The sequence below is a fragment of the Giraffa tippelskirchi genome, chromosome 7 (assembly GCF_054371585.1).
Source record: "Giraffa tippelskirchi isolate mGirTip1 chromosome 7, T2T-mGirTip1v1.2.pri, whole genome shotgun sequence".
In the NCBI taxonomy this organism is placed as follows: Eukaryota; Metazoa; Chordata; class Mammalia; order Artiodactyla; family Giraffidae; genus Giraffa; species Giraffa tippelskirchi.
The window spans coordinates 116,245,255-116,270,962 of record NC_137281.1 but is presented as its reverse complement, the minus strand read 5'-3'; the positions used below and the strand labels follow the sequence as shown (position 1 = coordinate 116,270,962).

Genomic DNA, 25,708 nt, shown 5'->3' with positions numbered 1-25,708 from the left:
AGAACTATACAAAGAGATCTTAATGACCCAGATAATCATGATGGTGTGATCACTCAAACTAGAGCCAGACATCCTGGAATGTGAGGTCAAGTGGGCCTTAGGAAGCATCACTACAAACAAAGCTAGTGGAGGTGATGGAATTCCAGCTGAGCTATTTCAAATTCTAAAATATGATGCAGTTAAAGTGTTGCACTCAATATGCCAGCAAATTTGGAAAACTCAGCAGTAGCCAGAGGACTGGAAAAGGTCAGTTTTCATTCCAATCCCAAAGAAAGGCAATGCTGAAGAATGTTAAAACTACCACCCAAGTGCATTCATCTCACACGGTAGCAAAGAAATGCTCAAAATTCTCCAAGCTAGGCTTCAATAGTACGTGAACCGAGAACTTCCAGATGTTCAAGGTGAATTTGGAAAAGGCAGAGGAACCAGAGAATGGATCACAGGAAAGGCAAGAGAATTCCAGAAAAACATCTACTTCTGCTTCATTGACTACACTAAAGCCTTTTACTGTGTGGATCACAACAAACTGTGGAAAATTCTTAAAGAGACTGGAATACAAGACCACCTTACCTGCCTCCTGAGAAACCTGTATGCAGGTCAAGAAGCAAAAGTTAGAACTGAACATGGAACAACAGACTGATTCCAAATTGGGAAAGGTGTACGTCAAGGCTGTATACTGTTACCCTGCTTATTTAACTTATATGCAGAGTACATCATGAGAAATGCTGGGCTAGATGAAGCACAAGCTGGAATCAAGATTGCAAGGAGAAATATCAATAACATCAGACATCCAGATAACACCACTCTTATGGCAGAAAGTGAAGAGGAACTGAAGAGCCTCTTGATGAAACTGAAAGAGGAGAATGAAACTCAACATTCAAAAATCTAAAATCATGGCACATCATGGCAAATAGATGCGGAAACAATGGAAACATTGAGAGACTTTATTTTCTTGGGCTCCAAAATCACTGCAGATGGTGACTGCAGCCATGAAATTAAAAGAAGCTTGCTCTTTGAAGAAGAAAAGTTATGACCAACCTAGACAGTATATTAAAAAGCAGAGATATTACTCTGCCAATAAAGGTCCAAAAACTCAAAGCTATGGTTTTTCCAGTAGATATGTATGGATGTGAGAGTTGGACCATAAAGAAAGCTGAGCGCCGAAGAATTGATGGTTTTGAATTGTGGTGTTGGAGAAGACCCTCGAGAGTCCCTTAGACTGCAAGGAGATCCAACTAGTCTATCCTAAAGGAGATCAGTCCTTAATATTCATTGGAAAGACTGATGCTGAAGCTGAAACTCCAATACTTTGGCCACCTGATGTGAAGAACTGACTCATTGGAAAAGACTCTGATACTGGGAAAGATTGAAGGCAGGAGAAGAGGACAACAGGGGATAAGATGGTTGGATGGCATCTCCAACTCGATGGACATGAGTTTGAGAAAGCTCCGGGAGTTGGTGATAGACAGGGAAGTCTGGTGTGCTGCAGTCCATGGGGTCGCAAAGAGTCGGACACGACTGAGCAACTGAACTGAACTGAGTGACACGGAAGCACTAACTTTTGCATTGGTATATGTAGAACTCATTTAAAGGCACGTCATTCTCAAACGTCCCATCACCCTCAACAACACCTTTACCAAACTATGATAGTTTATAATCCTCAGGTTCTTAAAATTGGCTGAAAAAAATATCGCTTATACTGCAGACATTTTCCAGAAGACTAGAAATTCTTTCTCCTTAAAGTATATTTGCTCTTTGCCATATATTTCCAAAGAGAACCTTGCTAGGAAAAGGATGTGTCTCTAACTTAGTTGTGAATGCTACAGGAGAAGGTAAAATGACATTTACTGTGCACAGGTCAATTTACTGCTACACAATCAAACTCGTTATTCCATCAATGGCTATAGTTTTTCTATGACATCTCAGGTAATCGGTACACTTCAACTACCTGCTGGGACCAGCAACAAATCAGAGCATTGCAGTGATGTGCATCACTCTTAATTATTTCTTGTTCCCTTTTGCTAGGAAAGTGAGCTTCTTAAGAAAAACTATATTTCTAACGCATAGCAGAGTACTGAACACAATGTATGCCCAAAATGGCATACTGTAATTAACACACAAAATGTGATATCAGACAGCCATAAATGCACAAGTCCATGAACTCTAAATCACACATTATATTAATGATGAAAAATCTTCAAGTGCTTTGATAGCTACTGTCTCATTTGATTTTCATAATGTATTTATCAGATAGGTATGGCAAATACTGTTATCCTTATTTTATAAACATGAGAAAATATCTTCAGAAGGATTAAATAATTTGTCTAGAGTTATAAGCTAATATACCAAAACACAAGTCAGACTACAAGGAATTCTGACTCTGGTATAGGGATCTATAATATGCTGATCAATGCATTATTTTCTTTTTGCTTTTAGAAATATTCCATTGTTAATATTGTAAGCAATGCTTTTTTTCTTTTGACATATCATGACACCCTGTATATACCTTATACACGGTAAATGCTCAAGGAGTGTTAATGCACTGATCAGAGCATGACAAATATTAGTTTTGGCAATGAAGAGTCACACCGTACTAAGATTACTGGCAAAAAGACTAGATAACTACAAGCAGGGTAGAAAGCATCAGCATGAGCTGTCCCTCCTTGTGTACAATATGCAAATAATTCAAATAAAACAGTTCACCAACGAAGTGCCCAAGAATCAGGGAGAAAGTCATATCAGTATCACGAACAACAGAAAAAATAACACAGTAATACCATGACCAGCAATTCAAGCCCAAAATATGAATCTTAGAGATACAATCATACATGTATATCAGGAAACACAGCAAGAATGTTTATCAATTGGTAATAGCACAAACCTGGAAACAACACTTATATCTATTAAGGAAGATAAATACATAAATTGTGGTATTACAGCATTTGTAGATGAAGGGAAAACTACGCATTTGTGAAATATGTTCTTATGGATTGACCTCACAAATATATCATTAAGCCACAAGCATGTCACGGAGGAAAGTATTCATAGTGCTACTATTTTAGTAAATCCAAAAATATGAAAACGGAAACCACTATGTTTTTTAGGGATACATATATACATGATAAAATTTTTTAAATAGCAAAGAAATGATAAACACAACATTCAGGACAATAGTTACTACTTGTGGGAGAGAAAAAGGAGATGCTATTGGAAGGGTTAAAGGATGCTTTGAAGATTTTGGTAATGTTCAAGTTCTTAAGTTGAATAATAAGCATACAGATATTTGTCTTATTATTTAAGATAAATATTATAGTATACATATTTTTGTATGTTTATTTCATGATTACAAAACACCAATATTAAATTTCACCTGGTCCTATCTAGAAGGAAAACAGATCTGTAGCAACAGAAGGAAAAAACAGAAAACATTCTCCATTCTATTTTTAAAAACGCAAAAATACAAACAGAAAATAAAAAGCTCTGTGACTAACCAAATGATAAGCAAATCATCCACATCTGTCACCGAACCTTACAAAATTAGATTGCCAAGTTAGTGATGAAGTCTCCCTGGGCTGCAAAAAAAGTACCTTTGCCTATAATGATACTAATTAATGATTTCATCTGAAATATCTTCAGTTGTGCTGTGCTGAGCTTAGTAGCTCAGTCGTGTCTGACTCTTTGCGACCCCATGGACTATAACCTGCCAGGTTCCTCTGTCCGTGGAATTCTCCAGGCAAGAATACTGGAGGGCGTTGCCATTCCCTTCTCCAATATCTTCTGTTACTAGTACAGTTATCACATCTATAAAACCAAGTGTTATATAGTCCAACACTAAAAAATAGATTCTTTAAAAAATCTAGTTTCTATGTTAGCTACAAAATGAATAAAACTGTTTTAATTTTTGTTGTGCTTCTGTTTAGTAATTGATAAGCTTTGACTATATAACACTGTTCTTATGCCTCCATATTCAAATCTTACAGGTTTAAAATGTAAATGTAAAATGCTAAAAAGGTTTGAAATACAGTTCCAAGACAAATTAGGAAAAGGGTAGGATTTCAAGACAGTCTTTAGGAAATTAGGAATCACAACTATCCTTTTATAAAAATAAAATCAGGTTATATTTGCTTTTTGTTTCTCTGAACACTGGCAATTCTTTAGAGAACTTAATTTCATCAGTTAGAGAGGTTTCCTTTGTATTCAACAGAAGAGTGGAGATAAGGGAGAGGATGGGATGTCACAAGTGGATACAGGCAACCTCAAGACCTCCACTGGAGTGCAGAGGGGAAGGCTCCTGAGCCTGGGACTATCAACCAGGGTACCAGCATAAGTGTGCAGGAAGGTCAGGCCAACAGGCTGACTTTTCTGTATCTCCTGCCATGAGAGACCTTGAGGAAGACCATGAAATCTGCTGAGAACTGACAATCAGGAGAGGTGCCAGGGAGAACAGAAGAGTAGAGAGTAGCACCAGGAAAAAGAGGGAAAAAAAATTCTATCCACCACTTTGCCCAGTCTTTCCATAACCACCTCAAAAGCATCTCTCACTTCACAGATTCCTGGCCTACTTTTGCTTGTTATTCAAGTATACCCTTGCTTCACGGTTTATGCTTGTATGGTAGGACTTACCAATCGATTTTCATCAAACACTTCAAATAGAAGCCGGTGTTGCTGAGGATGAACCTAAGTAAGGAAAAAACAACCTTTGCTTAAAAACAAGTGAACACTGGAACTATATTCAGTATCTTATAATAACCTACAATGAAAAAGAATATATATACACATACACACATACTTGTGTTTTTGTGTGTATAACTGAATTATTTTGCTGTTCACCAGAAACTAACACATTGTAAATCAACTCTACTTTTAATTTTTAGAGAAGTGAACATCAAGCCACAGACACCAAGAAATAAATGCTTATAAACATTGCCATTTCCTAATTCCTGTTACTTACAATGTATTTTAAATTACATGTGAAACTTAATACAAAAGCCCAGACTCGTCACATGTCAACCATTTTCTAAGTTTTACCATAACAACAAAGTGGATTTGGTTTCTTATTTTCCCATTTTTTCTAAGAAACAATAAAAGACACAATTTCAAAACTTTAAATATTTGCAAGCACTTAAAAAATATAGATGGGATTTTAACTTATTATTAATTTTATGTACTCACTTTGTATTTATAAGGTTAGAACTAGTCAAAGTGGATATTGATTTTATGGTAACAAGTGTTTAGTACTGACTTGATAAAATCAATATTGCTTCTACTATATAAAATACCTAAGCAATCAAAAAGTACACACTGAGTTTTCACTTATTGTTTATATCTTACAGCATAAGTAAAAATTAACATGTAGTATTAATATTTTATTTTTCAAAGCCGATGCTTTTATTTTTGCTGAAATGTTTCAGCATCAAGTTATTAATAATATTTACTAAATATCAAACAAAATCTTTAATAACTTTTTATACCAGAGGTTAAGATGGTGTACAGAACATTCTTACATTTAAGTTCATATTTTCAGTATGATAAATAAATCACATTAAACACTGAAATATATTAAAACTTTGGCTTATATGTCAAAAGCATTACTACCCTTCAGAAAAAGTCCTATACGTGTGACAAGGATTTTGAGATACCCAAACCAATATCCGCTCTCCCTTATGTCCTTCTGATAACATAATCCTAATTATACCTGAAGCAATCTGCCTAGGGTCACCACAACTATGGGGAAGAGGGGCATTAACTTTTTTAATTGAAAAGTATAACAAATTCAGAAAAGTATAACATTTACTAATCTTAAATATACAGCTTGATGACCCTTCATACATGTTTACCATGTCATCATCACCCAGATAAAAATACAAAACACTCCATTTTTTCATGTATTGTTTTCTGTGTGAACAGTGCCTTCTGGACTTGTTCAACATTGAAACTTTCAGTAAGATTCCCTAAAAAAGTTCTCTTGCACCTAGGGGTGACCAAAGAGGCCAACTTAGCGACAGTCACTGGGTGGGACTTCTGGGAGAGCTCTTTAAATGGGGCTGACTCAGCTGGGAGAGCTGTTGCTTTTGCCCTTTGTACTCCTTTTTCCTGTGTGGAACTTGGTTAGGACAGCTGGTACCCCTGCAGTCATATTGTAACCACGCAGGAACAATGAGGGTGGGAGCCACAATTAAGGGCTAGATATGCCCTGGGGATAGAAAAAGTGTAAGAGAATAATCCTTTCTAGGAAGATGTAGAGGAAATTTGGGGGAGGAGATGACACTTGAGCTAAGACTTGAAAGATGGGAATAATTTGAATAAGAAAATACAGAGAATACTCACACCAAGGAGATCACAGGGGAGAAAGGCATGGAGGCAGAATAAGTGTGCTCTAAGAAAATCAACTAATGAGAACATTTTTATGGTAGAAAGTCTTAAGAAAAATTTGGTTACTTAGGGAAGAGCCAGGCTGAAGGCACTAATACCCAGAAAACGAATTAAAACTTGATTGGTATGGGAGAAAATTAAGCTTTCAAAGGAAAAAAGTAAAATGACGAAGATCACATGTTAACATTATTTTGTGAGTGATACACAAAATAAACAGGACTAGAGAGAGACCCTGGAGTCCACCGGGAGTGTGGCTGTAGTAACTCAGGCATGAAGTGTTGAGAGCTTTGCCTTTGATGGTCCCAGTGAGAACAGGGAAGAAGGCCATGAAAAATATTTTAAGAGAAAAAAACAAAGAGTCTCAATGCCTAACAAAATACCTGGTAGACAATGTAGATGTTTAACGAATACTGCTAAGACAACAGATATCAGATGTGACCTGAACAGGCTCTGCTGTCCTGGTTCAGACTATAATTAATAGCTTCCTAGCAGGAGGCTCTACCTCAACTGTTTTATCTTCTCAATCTATCTTTCTTATTGTAACCGGAGTGACTTATCTGAAAGACAATTTAGGCCTTCTTTACTGCTGTACTCAAGAGCTACTCCCAGTGGCCTAAAGAAAATTATTCAAATACCTGGGCACAGAATGATCTTCATGACCTGAGCCCAGTGTGCCTTTCCAGCCTTCTGCCCTGTAACTGTCCCCTGCCCACGCAAATACACCAACACCCTGTGCTCTAATCCCACAACAAACAATCGAATTACTGCTCACTGAGCTTTCTGATCTGCACTTTTGTGCATGCTAAGGTCACTCCATGAGCAATACCTTCTCCGCTCAACAAGTCCAAACTTTACCCCTTGTTCAAGCCTCAGCTGAAATGTCAACTCCGCTCTGAAGTCTTACCTCCCCAGTCACTCCCCTTCATTCTCAGTTATTAGAAAACTGACTACATCCTTCCATTTTTGAAGTTAATAGTATGTAATAGCTCTCTGCTGTTGTTGTTCAGTTAAGTCGTGTCTGACTCTTGGTGACCTCATGGACTGTAGCACACTCTGTCCATGGGATTTCCCAGCCAAGAATACTGGAATTGGTTGCCATTTCCTCCTCCAGGAATAGGTGCCTACTGAATTATAAAAACACCATAAAACACTTGTTTACTTTGGGGGGGGATGTATATCAAAGGCACACGGTAAATGCAAAAATACAATTTAAAATGTGTGGTGAGAATTCTAATTCAAGAAGGACAGCTTAAACACAAACATTAATTCTCTCCCTCTTGAGATCCTATTTTCGTAATAGGAAAGGAATTTGTAAAAGGCACTGAGAGAGTCAATTCCTAGGCAAGTTGTTAAGAAGCCCGGGGTCCCCGAGGAGGAGAAAGGGGTCTGGGGCTCTCAAGGCGGAGACAGGGGTCTGGAATTCTCAAGGAGGAGGAAAGGACAAACGTTTTTTCCTACATTCCTTAGTATGGATTATATAACAATAATGTATCCTGCTTGAGGACATGTTTCTCCTTCCTGAAAACCTCCTGACTAATCCTATTATCTTAAAATGTATATATAGTGGGAGTGGGCCTGGTAAGATCTTTGCTTTCTCTGTCCCTTTTCATACTTTAATAAAACTGCTACACCAAAGCGCTTGAGTGATCAAGCCTGGTCCCTGGTCCCGAAGTTAAATCTTCAGAGATTACGAATCCAACATCTTTCACCAGAAGCTACCAGCATAAAAGCAACACAGCAAAGGTCATATGCGCATGAGAGGGCCACCAGCAGGTGAGCAACATCAACACTTTTCTGGAAGAGATGAAGTGGGGAGGAAAGCAATGAAGCAGGGCTTCTGAAGAAAGTGAAAACAAAAGAACAGAAAGTTGAAGCAACGGAGTCAATGGCCCTAATGAGAGAATATTCATATGGCACCTAAACCTCTGGTAAACACACTCAGACACACACACATTATGAAAGAGTTCCTCTTTGATTTCAGGTAGAGGTTCGACAATAACGCAACCATCAGTTTTAACATGTAATGTATAAATGATAACTAAAAATATAATTGTTACATGTTTGCGCTTTTCATACGTAGAAGCAATAGATGATTTTTCTATTGTGTCACAGTTAAGTGTAACCATATTAGCAGAGATCACAGATGTATACATAGAAAAACTGTCCCCAAAGAAAAAAAATACTGAAGAAACAAAAGTAAACACCTTTAAAAACTGTAAGATATTTCCTTAGAAATATCTACGGAAGTCTTGAATCTATAAGACAAAAATAGGACACAATATTAAGAGGCATGGAGTGGTGTTGCAACTAAAAATGACTGCTGAATTCAAATATAAGGAATCTAAGGTAAATTTGCAGAAATCTCTCAAAATGTAGAACAAAAAGCTAAGCTGAAGGAAAATATGAGAGAAAATAAAAAGAGGATTTTCTGAACAGATTCAGTGAAAAATTAAGCCCTAATACCCTAAACAGAGGTTGAATAAGCTACAGCTTATGGACCAAATCCCGCCAGGCACCTGCTTCTTTTTTTTTAACAGCCCATAAACAGTTTTTCTTTTTTTTTTTTTTAACATTTTGAAATGGTTACCTTTTAAATGGCTATCAAAGTACCTACATAGCAGCCTTACTTTTTGCCTCCTATCTGTGTGACACCTAAAATATTTACTATATGGCTCATTATGAAAAAGTTTGCTGACTCCTGTCCCAAGACATTTTCTGTATGTTACCTACTAATTTCTCTCCTATATATCTAGGAAGGTACTGGATAAGGTTATCTTTGAAATATGTGAGAAAAATTCCACTCGAATCATTTTCTGTGTTCTGTGGTTTACATGAGGAATATTGACTGAGAAAGGTAAGAATCAGTGTAGGTGACCCTGCATCCAACTAGCTGGAATCTCCAAATAACCATATAAACAGAGGGAAGGAAATTATTATAGAAATTATTCACATAAAAGCTTCAGAACTGAAGGGAAACAGTGGTGTTTAAACTGTTTAAATGCTTATCAAAGGCCCAATATGACACTGCACACACAAGCCATAATACTTTGAAATTTTAAAACACCAAGATAAAGATAAATCATCAGTTTTTTTCACAGAGAGAGAAGGATCACCCCCAAAGGAACAAGAATCAGCCCTTTCAATGGCAATACCATGTTCAATGTTAATAAAACAATGGCTTTAAGTTCCTGAAGAAAAACCATTTCCAGCCTAGACTCCTATGAGGGGACAAGTCTTCTGGGGAAACTTTCAAAAAAGGGTTCTTCACCTTTTAAAAGAGACACGATGGGGAAATTCTCCCTTTTCTACCTCCGGACATTATCATGGGTGGCTATGTCATTTGGAATCATGGCAAGCTTCTTGTGACCATGGACAGAAAGCAAACATAAGTTGGTGATCTATTCATCTATCATAGCTGGAGGTCAGTTTGGGACAGGGATGTGTGAACTATTCATCAGAATGGGAATAATGACCAGAATGACAAACAGAAGCAGTTTAGAGCAGTTCCTTTTGGGAAGCGAGAATAGGAGGGCTGAGGATGAGGCACCAGAGTCTTTTGCTCTTTACTATAAGCCCCTTTCTTTATACTATCTCTTTTTAAGCTATGTGTGAATTTTTTGATGAGATTATTTTTTAATTTCTATTAAAAATAGGAGTAAAGCTGTGGGCACAAAAAACAGTTTACAGGGTCATAGTTAAATGAAAGGTATAAGAAAAAACAAAAATAAAGACTATTGTGATGTTTGTGGAAAAATATGTAAGTCTATAAATGGACAAAAGAGCAAAGAAAAAAAAAAAACAATGAAACACCAGAGGAATAAATTTTCAAAGAAGGATAAAGGTACTGATAAATGTCAACTTATTCTCTGCTATTCATAAACAACCTAAAGTAATGTTCCTGGAAATTATGCTGGTGGTTGCAGGAAAAAAACAAAGCAGGTATATTAAAAAAAAAAAAAGCTTTATTGAGATATAATACACATACCATGTAAGTGACCCATTGAGAATGTACAATTCATTGGTTTTTAGTATAGAGTATGCAACTACCCTCACAATTTTGGAACATTTTCATCACCTCAAATAGAAACTCCATGCATGTCAGCAGTCACTCCTAGTGAAGTGAAGTGAAAGCTGCTCAGTCATGTCTGACTCTTTGCAACCTCATGGACTATACACTCCACGGAATTCTCCTGGCAAGAATACTGGAGTGGGTAGCCATTCCCTTCTCCAGGGGATCTTCCCAACCCAGAGATCGAACTCAGAGTCTCCCACACTTCAGGCAGATTCTTTACCAGCTGAGCCACGAGGGAAGCCCAAGCAGTCATTCCTAATTTCCCCTCAACCTCCTCAATCTCAGACAACCTCTAATACATTTTCTGTCTCTACAGATCTGCCTACTATAGACATTTAACATAAGGAGAATCCTACAATATGTGGTCTTTAAATATTTTTGAGGTTCACCTATGTTGTAGCATGTGTCACTACATCGTTTCTTTTTATAACTGAATAATATTTCATTGTATGTATATATCCCATTCATTTGTCCATTTTGTTTGTCCATTCATTTGTTGATGGACCTACAGGCTGTTTCTACTTTTTTACTATAATGAATAATGATGCTATGAGCATTCATCTACAAGTTTTTGTGTGAACATCTGTGATAAGTAGATTTTAAAATAAAAACTGTGTAAAAAGTTACATGAACTAGGTATTTTCATAGAAAGTATCTTCACATTTTTATGTACATGTTTGTGTCTTTCTACTTTGTTTCTCTATACAGTTCTTATCAACAAATATAAAAACAAATTATAGATACACAGCCATGGAGGGGGGAATTCAAACAGTAAAAAAAGATACATAGTATAGCAAATTATAAATCTTTCACCTTTCTCCCATCCTCAGAGAAAATACTGTGAACAGTTTCTTAGGTCCTGCCAGAAGTATTTTTTCAGATGCCTGCATATGAGAGAGTTGTTCTGTTTCTACACAAATAGGTGAATCATACATACAATGTTCTGCATCTTTGTTCCTTCATTTAGTATATTTTTAAACTAACACCCTATCAATACATAAACATCTGTCTCTTTTTAAACAGCGGATGAAGATTTCATTATATGGCTATACCATACTATGAAAGTGAAAGTGAAAGTCGCTCAGTCGTGTCTGACTCTTTATGACCCCATGGACTATACAGTCCATGGAATTCTCCAGGCCAGAATACTGGAGTGGGTAGCTGTTCCCTTCTCCAGGGGATCTTCCCAATCCAGGGATTGAACCCAGGTCTCCTGCACTGCAGGTGGATTCTTTACCATCTGAGCCACCAGGGAAGCCCCATACTATACTTAGTGCTTTATTAATGGGTCACCCCATCCTTTTTCCTAGCTAACAGAATTCTGATTTTTTTGAAATATTGGATGACAATGTGTGTCAGGGATACCAGCAGCTACTCCCCCTACCCTGCCTCCTATGAGCTTACTTTTGATTCCTCTAAGCTTCCCAGTAATTCCACTCTCTTTATCCATGACTGGGTTAGAAATATACACACAACATAATTCTGGCCTAAGAGATATGAAAGTCTCCCAGAGAAACTTTTGAAAAAGGGTTCTTCACTTTTTAAAGGAGACTGATAGGGTCTACCTCTGGACATCATCATCAGAGGCTATGTCGTCTGGAACTGCTGCAGGCTTCTTGTGACCAAGGACAGAAAGCCAAGAGAATCCCAGAGAAGCTGGGCTTCACATGACCCCGTTCAGCTGCTGCAGTCACTACCTCTCTTCTATGCCTGCTTCTTGTGAAGAGAAATAATAAATGCAATTATCATTTAAGCCTATTTTAGCTGTTACAGTGAGTCTGTCACTGGAAGCTGAAAGCATCCTAAATGATACACTGTAGAAGGGCCTACTTTAAATACTTTACATTTAGGGACTCCCCTAAATTCTCTAATATCCCCTGATATTCACTCACTAGCACCTGTGTTTTCCCTTCACAAGGTTCAGCACATATACTTTTGAGAAACTAGTTCATAGGGCCCCACAGTAGATAGTAAACTTTGTTGAGGGTAGGGACTGTGAGTGAGTGAGTATTAAGTTGCTCAGTCGTGTCTGACTCTTTCTAACCCCATGGACTATAGTCCGCCAGGCTCCTCTGTCCATGGGATTCTCCAGGCAAGAATACTGGAGTGGGTTGCCAGGATAAATATATGGATAAAAATACATAGGAAAAAATACCATACTATCACACAATTAGTGGTGGCTTTATGGAAATTAAATTACAGCTGATTTTTCTTTCTTTTTATAAAAATATCTAAGGTATACATGTTGCTTCTGTAACATAATACTAATATATGCATGAACATATACACATTATGTACATATTACAAGATGTGTGTGAATACCAAAGATACAAACTCATCACCATGGGTATACAGGGAATGGAGTGGCCCTTTTTCAGAGGCTCCTATGCTATGCTGATGCACAGAGCATATAATGAGTATATGGCTCCCTAATGTGTCAGACTGTTTTCCCTCCTGATAACTCACCTCTCCTGGTCTCACGTGAGCAACTGTAAGTGCAGTTTTTACTATACTTTGTGATTGAACATTACCTTCAATTTGGAGTCGTCCTATCTATTAACTTACCAGAAACATTTCTGGTTCAGTAGTAAAGAATCAGTCTGCCACTGCAGGAGATGTAGGTTCAATCCCTGGGTCAGGAAGATCCCCTGGAGAAGGAAATGGCAGCCCACTCCAGTACTCTTGCCTGGGAAATCCCATGGACAGAGGATCCTGGCAGGCTACAGTCAGTCCATGGGGTCACAAAGAGTCGGAACACAACTCAGTGACTAAACAACAGAGTTCTCCACAAAAAAAAAACTTTCTTTGAACTTCATGTTTTCTCAAAGATATAAAATCTCCCTTCAACTTCTGGTCACAATTTCCATTTGGCTGAACGCCAGATAACCAAGATTTTACTATACTATGTTATCTCAATAGTCATTTCTCTGTGAATACATTCAATGGAAAACAGTTTGTGCTATGAATAAATAATGAAATGACAAAGAAGAAAATAGAAAACCACACATAATTATGTCCTTTGTACAGCAAGTGCTAAATCACCATGTGTTTTCAGTTCTGTATCTAGCTGTGATGAATTAGCATTGATCCACACAAATTATCTAGTTATCCTCACAATAAACTTAGAAATTTATGATTAAAATAAATGCATGACCTATGCATGATCTCAAATAAAGTAATACTGGCTAGAACATTTGGCAACAGTGAAATTATGGTAAAAGAAATGAGTACAAGGCAATAGAGTCCTAAGCCTGGTGTGCATTTTTAAATGGTCGTCTTTCTTATTTTTGTGGTAATATCTCTAACTCAAGACTTTAGCAAAGACTTTCAAATATCCTTTTTAATAGGAAATCAAGATCATTAAAAATGGGAAAATTTTTAACTACAGTTTTAAATTTAAAATTTGTACAATTTTAATTCCTCTAACAGATACCCATAGTATCTATTTCTGCCCACATTTTGAGATTCCTTTTCTCCTTGATACTGGTCATTTGAGTTTTCTTTCTTATTTGGGCTTCCTGTAATGTAGCAATTTTCTTAACCTTTTCAAGGAACTATCTTTAGTTTCGTTTTCCCTACTTGTTGTCCATGTTCTATTTTATTGATTTCCATTCTTATTTTCGTCCCTCTACTTTTTATTTTTTGCTTAAGGTAGAAACTTAGATCATCAATTTTATATTCTTTTTTTTTATATAAAAGCATTTGAAGATGTAAATTTCTAAGCACTGAATTATCTCATCCATATCCTTCAGTTCAGTCGCTCAGTCGTGTCCGACTCTTTGTGACCCCATGAATTGCGGCACGCCAAGCCTCCCTGTCCATCACCAACTCCCGGAGTCCACTCAAACCCATGTCCATCGAGCCGGTGATGCCATCCAACCATCTCATCCTCTGGCGTCCCCTTCTTTTCCTGCCCCCAATCCTACCCAGCATTAGGCTCTTTTCCAATGAGTCAACTCTTTGCATGAGGTGGCCAAAGTATTGGAGTTTCAGCTTCAACATCAGTCCTTCCAATGAACACCCAGGATTGATCTCTTTTAGGATGGATTGATTGGATCTCCTTGTAGTCCAAGGGACTCTCAAGAGTCTTCTCCAACACCACAGTTCAAAAGCATCAATTCTGTGGCGCTCAGCTTTCTTCACAGTCCAACTCTCACATCCATACATGACTCCTGGAAAAACCATAGCCTTGACTAGACGGACTTTTCTTGGCAAAGTAATGTCTCTGCTTTTCAATATGCTATCTAGGTTGGCCATAACCTTCCTTCCAAGGAGTAAGCGTCTTTTAATTTCATGGCTGCAATCACCATCAGCAGTGATTTTGGAGCCCAAAAATATAAAGTCTGACACTGTTTCCACTGTTTCCCCATCTATTTCCCACGAAGTGATGGGACCAGATGCCATGATCTTAGTTTTCTGAACGTTGAGCTTTAAGCCAACTTTTTCACTCTCCTCTTTCACTTTCATCAAGAGGCTCTTTAGTTCTTCTTCACTTTCTGCCATAAGGGTGGTGTCATCCGCATATCTGAGGTTATTGATATTTCTCCCGGCAATCTTGATTCCAGCTTGTGCTTCTTCCAGCCCAGCGTTTCTCATGATGTACTCTGCATATAAGTTAAATAAGCAGGGTGACAATATACAGCCTTGACGTACTCCTTTTCCTATTTGGAACCAGTCTGTTGTTCCATGTCCAGTTCTAACTGTTGCTTCTTGACCTGCATACAAGTTTCTCAAGAGCCTGGTATGTTTAAATTGCCAATCAGTTAAAATGAGTTCTAATTTTCCTTACAATTTCCTTTTTGATCATGGCTTATTTAAAATATGCTGTTTAACTTCCAAATTTCTATAGATTTTTTGAGATAAACTGAAGCCTGCACACTGCAACAAAGAGCCCATGTGCCACAATAAAGACCCAGCACAGCTAAACACAAAATTTAAAAACAAAAATGCAGGACTCAAAGGGATCTGATTACAAACGGGGTCCTGACTAATGTTCAATTTATACTGAGTTCACTGGTTCTGTGGATCCACTCAAAAGTCACTTTCCTGTTTTTCAAGTGTACTGGAAGTGAAAGTGCTGCACTCGATAAGCCAGCAAATATGGAAAACTCAGCAGTGGCCACAGGACTGGAAAAGGTCAGTTTTCATTCCAATCCCAAAGAAAGGCAATGCCAAAGAATGCTCAAACTACCACACAATTGCACTCATCTCACACGCTAGTAAAGTAATGTTCAAAATTCTCCAAGCCAGGCTTTAGCAATACATGAACCGTGAACTTCCAAATGTTCAAGCTGGTTTTAGAAAAGGCAGAGGAACCAGATATCAAATTGCCAACATCCGCTGGATCATCGAAAAAGCAAGAGAGTTCCAAAAAACATCTATTTCTGCTTTATTGACTATGCCAAACTCTTTGACTGTGTGGATCACAATAAACTGTGGAAAATTCTCAAAGAGATGGGAATACCAGACCATCTGACCTGTCTCTTGAGAAACCTGTATGCAGGTCAGGAAGCAACAGGTAGAACTGGACATGGAACAACAGACTGGTTCCAAATAGGAAAAGGAGCACATCAAGGCTGTATATTGTCACCCTGCTTATTTAACTTGTATGCAGAGTACATCATGAGAAACACTGGGCTGGAAGAAGCACAAGCTGGAATCAAGATTGCCGGGAGAAATATCAATAACCTCAGATATGCAGATGACACCACCCTTATGGCAGAAAGGGAAGAGGAACTAAAGAGCCTCTTGATGAAAGTGAAAGAGGAGAGTGAAAAAGTTGGCTTAAAGCTCAACGTTCAGAAAACTAAGATCGTGGCATCTGGTCCCATCACTTCATGGGAAATAGATGGGGAAACAGTGGAAACAGTGTCAGACTTTATTTTTGGGGGCTCCAAAATCACTGCTGGTGGTGATTGCAGCCATGAAATTAAAAGACGCTTACTCCTTGGAAGGAAGGTTATGACCAACCTAGATAGCATATTTAACAGCAGAGACATTACTTTGCCAACAAAGGTCCGTCTAGTCAAAGCTATGGTTTTTCCAGGAGTCATGTATGGATGTGAGAGTTGGACTGTGAAGAAAGCTGAGTGCCAAAGAATTGATGCTTTTGAACTGTGGTGTTGGAGAAGACTCTTGAGAGTCCCTTGGACTACAAGGAGATCCAACCAGTCCATCCTAAAGGAGATCAGTCCTGGGTGTTCATTGGAAGGACTGGTGTTGGAGTTGAAGCTCCGATACTTTGGCCACCTCATGCGAAGAGTTGACTCACTGGGAACGATCCTGATGCTGGGAAGGGTCGGGGGCAGGAGGAGTAGGGGACGACAGAGGTTGAGATGGTTGGATGGCATCACTAACTCGATGGACATGAGTTTGGGTAAACTCCGGGAGTTGGTGATGGACAGGGAGGTCTGGCGTGCTGCAATTCATGGGGTTGCAAAGAGTCGGACATGACTGAGCGACTGAACCTAACTGAACTGGAAGTTGGATCTACTCACTACCAGTACCACACTGCATCTATGGCTTGTGGGATAAGAACTATCATAGTGAGAAGGCTGGAGAAGGCAATGGCAACCCACTCCAGTACTCTTGCCTGGAAAATTTCGTGGACAGAGGAGCCTGGTAGGCTACAGTCCATGGGGTCTTGAAGAGTCAGACACGACTGAGCGCCTTCACTTTCACTTTTCACTTTCATGAATTGGAGAAGGAAATGGCAACCCACTCCAGTATTCTTGCCTGGAGAATCCCAGGGACTAAGGAGCCTGGTGGGCTGCCGTCTATGGGGTTGCACAGAGTTGGACATAACTGAAGCAACTTAGCAGCAGCAGCAGTGAGAAGGCCAAATGGAAAGCCTCTGAAACTGTCCTCCCTCCAGTGAAGATAGTAAATTAAAACAATATTGATTAGATATGACAAGAAAAGCACAAGGAACCAAACATCATCAAAATTAAAAACTTCTGTGCTTCAAAGGACACTATCAATAAATTCAAAAGACAACTCACAGGATGGGAGAAAATTTTTGCACACCGTGTATCTGACAAGCGACTTGTATCTAGAAATAAAAAGAACTAGGACAACTCAATAACAAAATGATAAATAAACTAATTATAAAACAGGCAAAAGACCTAACTAGACATTTCTCCAAAGAAAATATACAACTGGCCAATAAGCTCATGAAAAGATTCACAATGTCATGAACCATCAGGGAACTGTAAGAAAATATCATTTCGCACCCACTAGGAAGGCTGTGATAAAAAGTCAGATAATAGTAAGTGTTGTCAAGGATGTGAAGTGAGAACTCTCATACTCTATTGGTAGGAATGTAAAAATGGTAAAGCCACTTGGAAAACATTTTTGCAGTTCTTCATTTGATCCAGCAATCCCACTCCTAGGTATATACGTCCCAAATGAAAATAGATGTCTACACAAAAACTTGTATACAGATGTTCATACCACCATTATTCATAACAGTTAAAATGTGGAAGCAACTCAGATGCCCACCCAATGCATGGATAAAGTGTGGTTATCCATATAATGGAATATTATTTGGCAACAAAAAGAAATTAAGTACTGATACATGCTATATAAAACATGGTTGAACCTTGAAAACATTACATTTAGTGAAAGAAGCCAGATACAAAGGACCACATATTGTATAATACCATTTAAACAAAACATCCAAAATAGGCAAATCTCTTTAAGAGACTGAAAGTGGACTGGAAGTTGCCTGGGAAAGGGGGCAGATCCTGGGGGGAAATGAGGAGTAACAATGAGTATGGGGTTTATTTTGCAGGTGATGAAAATGTTTTAAGATTTTGGTGATGGTTGAACAACTCCATGAACATACTAAAAACCACTGAATTGCACATGATTGTTAATTGTATCTTAATAAAGCTGTTTAAAAAACAAATAAAAATATGGCAACCTAGTGAGAATATCATAGATTTGTACCACCATTAAATACTTAAAAGGGTATAGAGTGATTCCCATAAAGAGCTCATTTAATTCTTCCATTGGTCCCTTAGAAACCACGTAATAACCTCAATCACTTGCTGGTTCCTGGATACAAGGAGCCCATAATGCCCTGGCAGCAGGTGTAATTCATGGTTGAATGGGATCCTTAATATGTCCCCTAGAAGGTGTGTGCTCCCCCTGGGGACCTGGATGTCTAACCTGGCAAAGCCGAGAGTTCCAGGGATCCTCCAGTGGGTCTTTGGAAATGATGGTAAGTGGGGCTACTCCTACTTCTACTCCTTTGTTCCTGGACCGTGTATACTTTCTGTTGTGAATACAGCTTATATTGAGGTTTTTGGCTTAAATATTAAACTGGCATGCCATCTTTACAGAGTATTGTTTCCATATTGGTGCCTGGGTTGTGCTTTCAGTAGGCCAATCCAGTGCCTGCTTCTAGATGGTGTGGTAGATGATGTGATTAATGGATCCCAGGTCATGGGCTCATTCTTGCACCTCCTTCTCTGTGAATTGGGTCCCCTGAAAGGATGAAATATTGCATAGATTCCATCCCTATGAACACATATTCCGTAAGCACCCACATAATTGTGCTGGCTGAGGTTCTGCAAATAGGAAAGGCAAACCCATTTCTGTAATTTGAGAACAAATTACTGCCCTTTCAGAATGGAAGGGACCCAATTTAACAAACTTACCATAGAATGGTTATGATCATGAGGATGAATGGTCTGCAGTTTTAATTTTCTTATAAAGTCTTTGGTCTGATTTTGATATCAGAATAATGCTGGCCTCAGGAATGAATTGGGAAAAGTCCCTCTTTTAGTTTCAGTAAGACATTGCATAGAATTGGGATTATTTATTCCTTAGACTCGTGTAGAATTCAACTAGTGGAACTACCTGGTATCAATGTTTTCTTTCTTGGATGGTTTTTAATTTCAAGTGTAATTTCTTTAAGAGTTAACAGAACTTGTCAGGTAATTTATTGCTTACTAAAATTTTAGTAGGGTATGTCTTCAAATGAATTGGTCCATTTCATCTAAGTTATTGAGCTTATAAGCACAGAAGTGTTCATAACATCCCTTACTTATCCATTTAAAGTCTGTCGGTTCTATAATGATGCTACTTTCTAGTTTCTTCAGGTGGAACCTTAGATTAATTGTTAAGGACATTTCTTCTTTTTCAATATAATTTAATGCTATATATTTCTCTCTAAGCAGTGTTATAGCTTCATCCTACAAAGTTTGATGTTGTTGGGTTTTTGTTTGGTTTTGTTTTACTGAAGAATAGCTGATTTACGGTATTGTGTTAGCTTCTGGTATATAACAAAGTGATTCAGTTATACATATACACATATACATATATATCCTTTTTCATATTCTCTTCCAATAAAATTTATTACAGGATACTAAATATAGTTCTCCACGCTACACAGTGGGACCTTGTTGTTTATCTGTTTTATATATATATTGTTTGTATCTGATAATCTCAAACTCCTAATTTATCCCTTCCCACCCCCTTTCCCCATTGGTAACCATAAGTTTGTTTTCTATGTCTTTGAGTCTGCTTCTGTTTCATAAATAAGTTCATTTGTATCATATTTTAGATGCCATATAGAAGTGATATCATATGGTATTTGTCTTTTCTTTCTGACTACTTCACTTAGTATGACAACTAGATAATCTCTAGGCCCATCCATCTATGTTGCTACAAGCTGCATTATTTCATTCTTTTTTATTGTTGAGCATTCACTGTATTCATGAGTATTCCTTGTATACCTTGTATATATATACCACATCTCTTTTATCCATTTGATGCTTGTGGTTTTTTGGGTTTTTTTTTGGCCACATCGTGTGGCATGTGAGATCTTAGTTTCCCCACCAGGAATCAAACCTACACCCCCTGCAGGGTAAGCACAGAGTCTTAACCACTGGACTGCCAGGGAGGTACTGATGCTGTATTTTTATTACATTCTACTAAAGTATTTTCTAATTCTCTTTGAGAATTCTTATTTGACTACTGTATTATTTAGAAGTGTGTTGTTTAACTTCTGAATATTTGGGGATTTTTCAGATATTTTTGTGTCACTAATTCCTACTTTAATTCCATTACAGTCAGAGACCATACTTAGCATGATTTAAATTATTTCATCATTGTTGAGGTTTGGGGTTTGGCCCAGCTTACTCAGTATATATTCCGTGTGCAATTTTAAAGACCATGTGTTCTGCTGTTGTTGGGTAGGTCTATAAATGTCAATTAAGTAAAACTGATTTGATAATGTTGTTCAGGAGTTCTGTATCTGTACTGAATTTTTTTGTCTACTTATTCTACCAGAGAAGAAGTAGTTCTTAGCTTTAGTTTTAGAAAAAGAGTATTTAGTTTTCCAAATATAATTCTCTTACTTTTCCTCAGCTTCGAATACCTTAATACACTGTCATTCTTGAAGGATATTTTTATTAGATACAGAATTCTGAGTTGATCATTCTTTTTTCTTTACAACCTTAATTATGCTGTTTCAACACAGTTTCTGATGAGCAATCACAGTTATTTGAATCACTGTTCCCATATACATCATGTGTCACTGTCAGTTTGAGGGCTCTCTTGGGAGCCTGGAGTTTGTTCTTATGGGGCAGTGAAGTGGGGTGAGGAAGAAGGCAGGAATGTGAATGAAGGATGTATAATGTATCCACTTGTTGGTAGGCTCTCATCATCTCTTGTCTGGATCAGTGTATTTAATAAATGACTAAGAGAAACACAAATATTGTGTCATCTTTAAGGAAAAACATAAAAATCTGCAAAATTGGAATAAGACTGTTTCTCCATCAGAATTAAATTAGAATAAGATAATTCAGGCTTACAATCATCCTTTATCTCTTCATTACCTTACACATGTTCTTCATAATAAAATAAATGGTTCCAAGGCCATCTCATCATGAGGATACCTAGATTTAACTCTTAAATTTTTACAAATTCTTGTAAGATACATTTTGGAATATTGTGAGAACTTATCATTCTAACCTATTGAGAAAAAATCTTTGCTGTTATAATGAAATAAAACGCATACTTACTCTGAATAATATTTCTTCATTCCATTTTGGATTCAAAGTCTGAAAGACAATAAACACAATATAACTAACTTCTCAATATTTCATTATACAAAAATAAAACAATGTATACTTAAAAAAATTTTAAAATACTAAGTCTAACCTTTTTAATGGTTTTCGTTTGCACACTTGTAAAAACTCCATTCATTGGGTCATACAATGTCACTCGCACGTAAGGATCACTGTTAAAATTTTAAAAAAGTTAATTGTTATTTACTCCCAAACTCAGGTTACTCAAACTATAAAAATCACACAATTTTCCTTGTTAACAATTTCTACAATCATTTTCTACACTTAAAAGTAAGGGTTCCTTAGGCAGGGGTAAGTAATTATAGTAATTGTAGTATCTAGCTAAAAAGCTGAAATGCCATGATAGAGAAACAGACAAAGAATTAGAAAGAAAACCTTTAATCACAATTCAATGATTTCCAACCTCTTAATATTTTTGAAATTGTGTTTAACTTTTTATTACATGCCTTCTTCTTCTGGGTTAAGAAGGTTAATTCAATGATTTTCAAGAATAGCTCTATAAAAGACCTCCAGGTAGTTTCAAGTTATCTCACAGGTATAAACTCTTCTTCCAAAATAAAGACAAAGTGTTTGAGCTCAAAATAATTGTGTGCCAGGTAACCCTTGTACAAAGAGACATGGAGAAGGAAAACCTTGTGATATTCAGGTTTGCAAAGCAAAAGACTTGACGTTTTACTTTTCCATGGTCAAATTTTTCTCATGTCCCTTGGGGATCCAAAGCACCCACTATTTTCCACCACTAACTCCCTCCTTCCATTTCCGCATACAACCTTGGTGCTACTGCTGCTGCTAGGTCACTTCAGTCCTGTCCGACTCTTTGCAACTCTATGGACTGTAGCCCGCCAGGCTCCTCTGTCCAAGGGATTTTCCAGGCAAGAATCCTGGAGTGGGTCATCATGCCCTCCTTCAGGGGATCTTCCTGACCCAGGGATTGAACCCATGTCTCTCATGCCTCCTGTATTGGCAGGTGGGTTCTTTACCACTAGCACCACCTGGGAAGCCCCCATACAACCTTATCTCTTACTTTAATTGACAAAAATCAAAGGCATCACAATACTCCCAACATCCTGGTATTTATCAGAGTCCATCCTACCCCTAACTACAATGATTCAGGTATTTCACCCAATCGCCCTTGTCCAGTGTCCTCCCACCTTCTCTGGAACCTTGCATCATCTATTTTGACTTAGGGTTTTCCAGTCATATAGATGTCATTAAGCTCCTCCACTCCCTGACTCTCCTTCATGCTTCCAGCAAAGCAAAGTAGACTTTCTTCCTGTCTCAGTCAAAGCTCCCAAGCGAAAAATCTGTGATAATAATGACACAAATAACAACTAACACATATGCAGCAAGTATTCTGTGTCAGGCACTGTATATAAATCATTCATAACAGTGCCTGACACAGAATACTTGCTGCATATGTGTTAGTTGTTATTTGTGTCATTATTATCCTATGAGGCAGGTATGATTATTATCTGTTTTAAACAGTCAACTTTAAGTTGACTTAAAAAAGTCAACTCATCCCAGATGACATAGCTAGGAAGCGGAACAGTGAGGACTGAAACTCAAGCGACTGGCTCCAGAGACCCTGTTCATAACCACGACAGCCTATAACCTCCCTCCCTTCATTTCCCCAACAGCCAGTGGTCTTCAAAGCCCTATAATCTGGCTTCCACCTTTTTCTTTCAGAACCATTTCATGAAAAGTCACCAATCTTGCTAAAATAGTTAACACTTTCTAGTCACTTATTTTTCTGGCTCTCTCTATGGTTGATATTACTGACCACTTTCTCCTTGAAACTCATCTCATTTAGCTTTCATGACACAAGACCATTCTGGATCTCCCTTTTGTTTTCTCTACATATTTCCTTCAAAATCTCACCCATGGTTTTAACAATCAAATGTATACTCACAAATATAAAACATAAATGCAAATATAAATATATATTCCTGATCTCACAACCCAGCTAGACACTTCCAACTGGATAGTTCACAGATAATATCTGTTCAAGAATTTTGCCCATTTTTAATTGGCCATTTTATCATATTATTACTAAGTTATAATAAGTTTTTATATGCTGTGAATTAAAGGTGCTTGCCAGATACATGTTTTGAAAACATTTTCTCCAATCGGTGGCTTGCCTTTTCTTTTTCTTAACTGTGTCTTTCAAACAACACAGTGGTTCAGACAGTTAAGAATCTACCTGCAACGCAGGAGACCCAGGTTTGATCCTGGGTCGGGAAGATCCCCTGGAGAAGGAAATGGCTACCCTCTCCAGTATTCTTGCCTGGAGAATCCCATGGAGAGAGGAGCCTGGCGGGCTACAGTCCATAGGGTCACAAAGAGTTGGACAGGACTAAGCAACTACCACTTTCACTTTCAACTGTGTCTTTCAAACAACAGAAGTTTTTAATTCTAATGAAGTCTGTTTCAACATTTTTCTTTTAAAATTTTATGGTGCATATTTTTTGAGTATTATTCAAGAAATCTTTAACTCAGTAGAGCAAATATTTTCTCCTATGTCTTCTGCTAGAAGTTTATTAATTTTAGCTCTTATTAATTTTCTATATCATATGTGATAAGGACAGAGCTTCATTTTGTTCCACACCTATAACCAGTTGTTCTGCTGCTGCTGCTAAGTCACTTCAGTCGTGTCCGACTCTGTGCAACCCCATAGACAGCAGCCCACCAGGCTCCGCCGTCCCCAGGATTCTCCAGGCAAGAATACTGGAGTGGGGTGCCATTTCCTTCTCCAGTGCCTGCATGCATGCTAAGTCGCTTCAGTCATGTCCGGCTCTGTGCAACTAGTATCATGCATTTAAAAGATTATCCTTTCTCTTGAATTACCTCAACGCTTAAAGCAACTGACCACATACATTTGCATATGTATGCGTGTGTGTGGGGGGAGTGTGTGTACTTCTACACTCTTTATTCTAGTCTACTGAACAATATAGCTACTTTTATGCCAATGCTGCTTTGTCTTGATTGTCTGTATAGAAAATCTTGAAATTATGTTGCATAAATTCTCCACCTATGTGGCCTATGTTCTTTTTCAAAATTGTTTTGGCTATTCTGTGTCCTTTGACTTTTCATAACAATACTGGAATCAGTTCATCTGTTTCTCAAAAAAAATGCCGGGATTTTCATTAGGATTGAGCCAAATCTATTCAATTTGGAGAGAAATACAACTCTAACAATAATATATCTTCAATCCATGAATATGACAATGTTTATCCACTGATTTAGATCTTGAATTTCCCTTAGTTAGCAATGTTTTGTAGTTTTCAGTGTGCAGTACTTGCAAATCTTTTGTTAAAGTTATTTCTTCTAAGTTTTTAATTTTAAATTTTAAAAATTCATTTTCCAATTGTTAACTGATTGATCAGATCAGTTCAGTCGCTCATTTGTGTCCAACTCTTTGCAACCCCAGCATGCCAGGCTTCCCTGTCCATCACCAACTCCTGCAGCTTGCTCAAACTCATGTCCATCGAGTTGGTGATGCCACCCAACCATCTCATCCTCTGTCGTCCCTTAGAGGATATAAGAATATGACTAATTTTTGTACAATGACTTTGTATCTTGTGGCCTTATATTTTAGTTCTAGCAGCTTTTTTTTTTTGTAGATTCCTTAGGGTTTTCTATGTACATGATCTGACTGTCTGCAAATAAAAAGTTTTTCCTTTTCAGTCTGCATTATTTTTCTTTTCTAGTCATATTACACAGCTAAGACATCTAGCACAATGTTGAGCTGAATGTGAAAGCACACAAACTTTCTTATTCATGAGTTTAAGCAGAAAGCATTCAGACTGTCATCACTGGGCATAATGCTAGCTACTATCTTTCTCACAGAAAACCTTAATCAGATCTACAACTTCCATCTATCCCTAGTTTGCCAAGAGTTTCCATCATGAATGGGTGCTCAATGATGTCAGATGTTTTTTCTGTTTTTACTGAAATGATGGCTTTTGTTTTATTCTAGCAATAGGGTATATTATATTGATTAACTTTCAGATGTTAAACTAATTCTGCATCTTATTATTAGTTTGTTGACAGTTTTTATCATAAAAGGATGTTGAATGTTGACAAATGCACTTTCTACACCTACTGAAATGATCATACAATTTTTTCTTCTGGACTGCATTGACAGTGGTTGACTTGAACAAATCTT

General features: G+C 37.6%; 1 protein-coding gene across 2 annotated transcripts in view; it reads right to left on the bottom strand.

Annotated features, from left to right (window-relative positions):
• The window catches only part of NEDD4 (NEDD4 E3 ubiquitin protein ligase), a 141,129-nt gene that overhangs the window by 94,601 nt on the left and 20,820 nt on the right, over nt 1-25,708 (bottom strand). For both annotated transcript variants that reach the window (XM_081510235.1, XM_081510234.1), the window contains exons 3-5: nt 21,617-21,695; nt 21,478-21,516; nt 4,624-4,677 (exon numbers count right to left, since the gene is read on the bottom strand). In XM_081510235.1, coding sequence (XP_081366361.1) covers nt 4,624-4,677; nt 21,478-21,516; nt 21,617-21,695 — 172 coding nt within the window. The remainder of the gene's footprint in view (nt 1-4,623; nt 4,678-21,477; nt 21,517-21,616; nt 21,696-25,708) is intronic.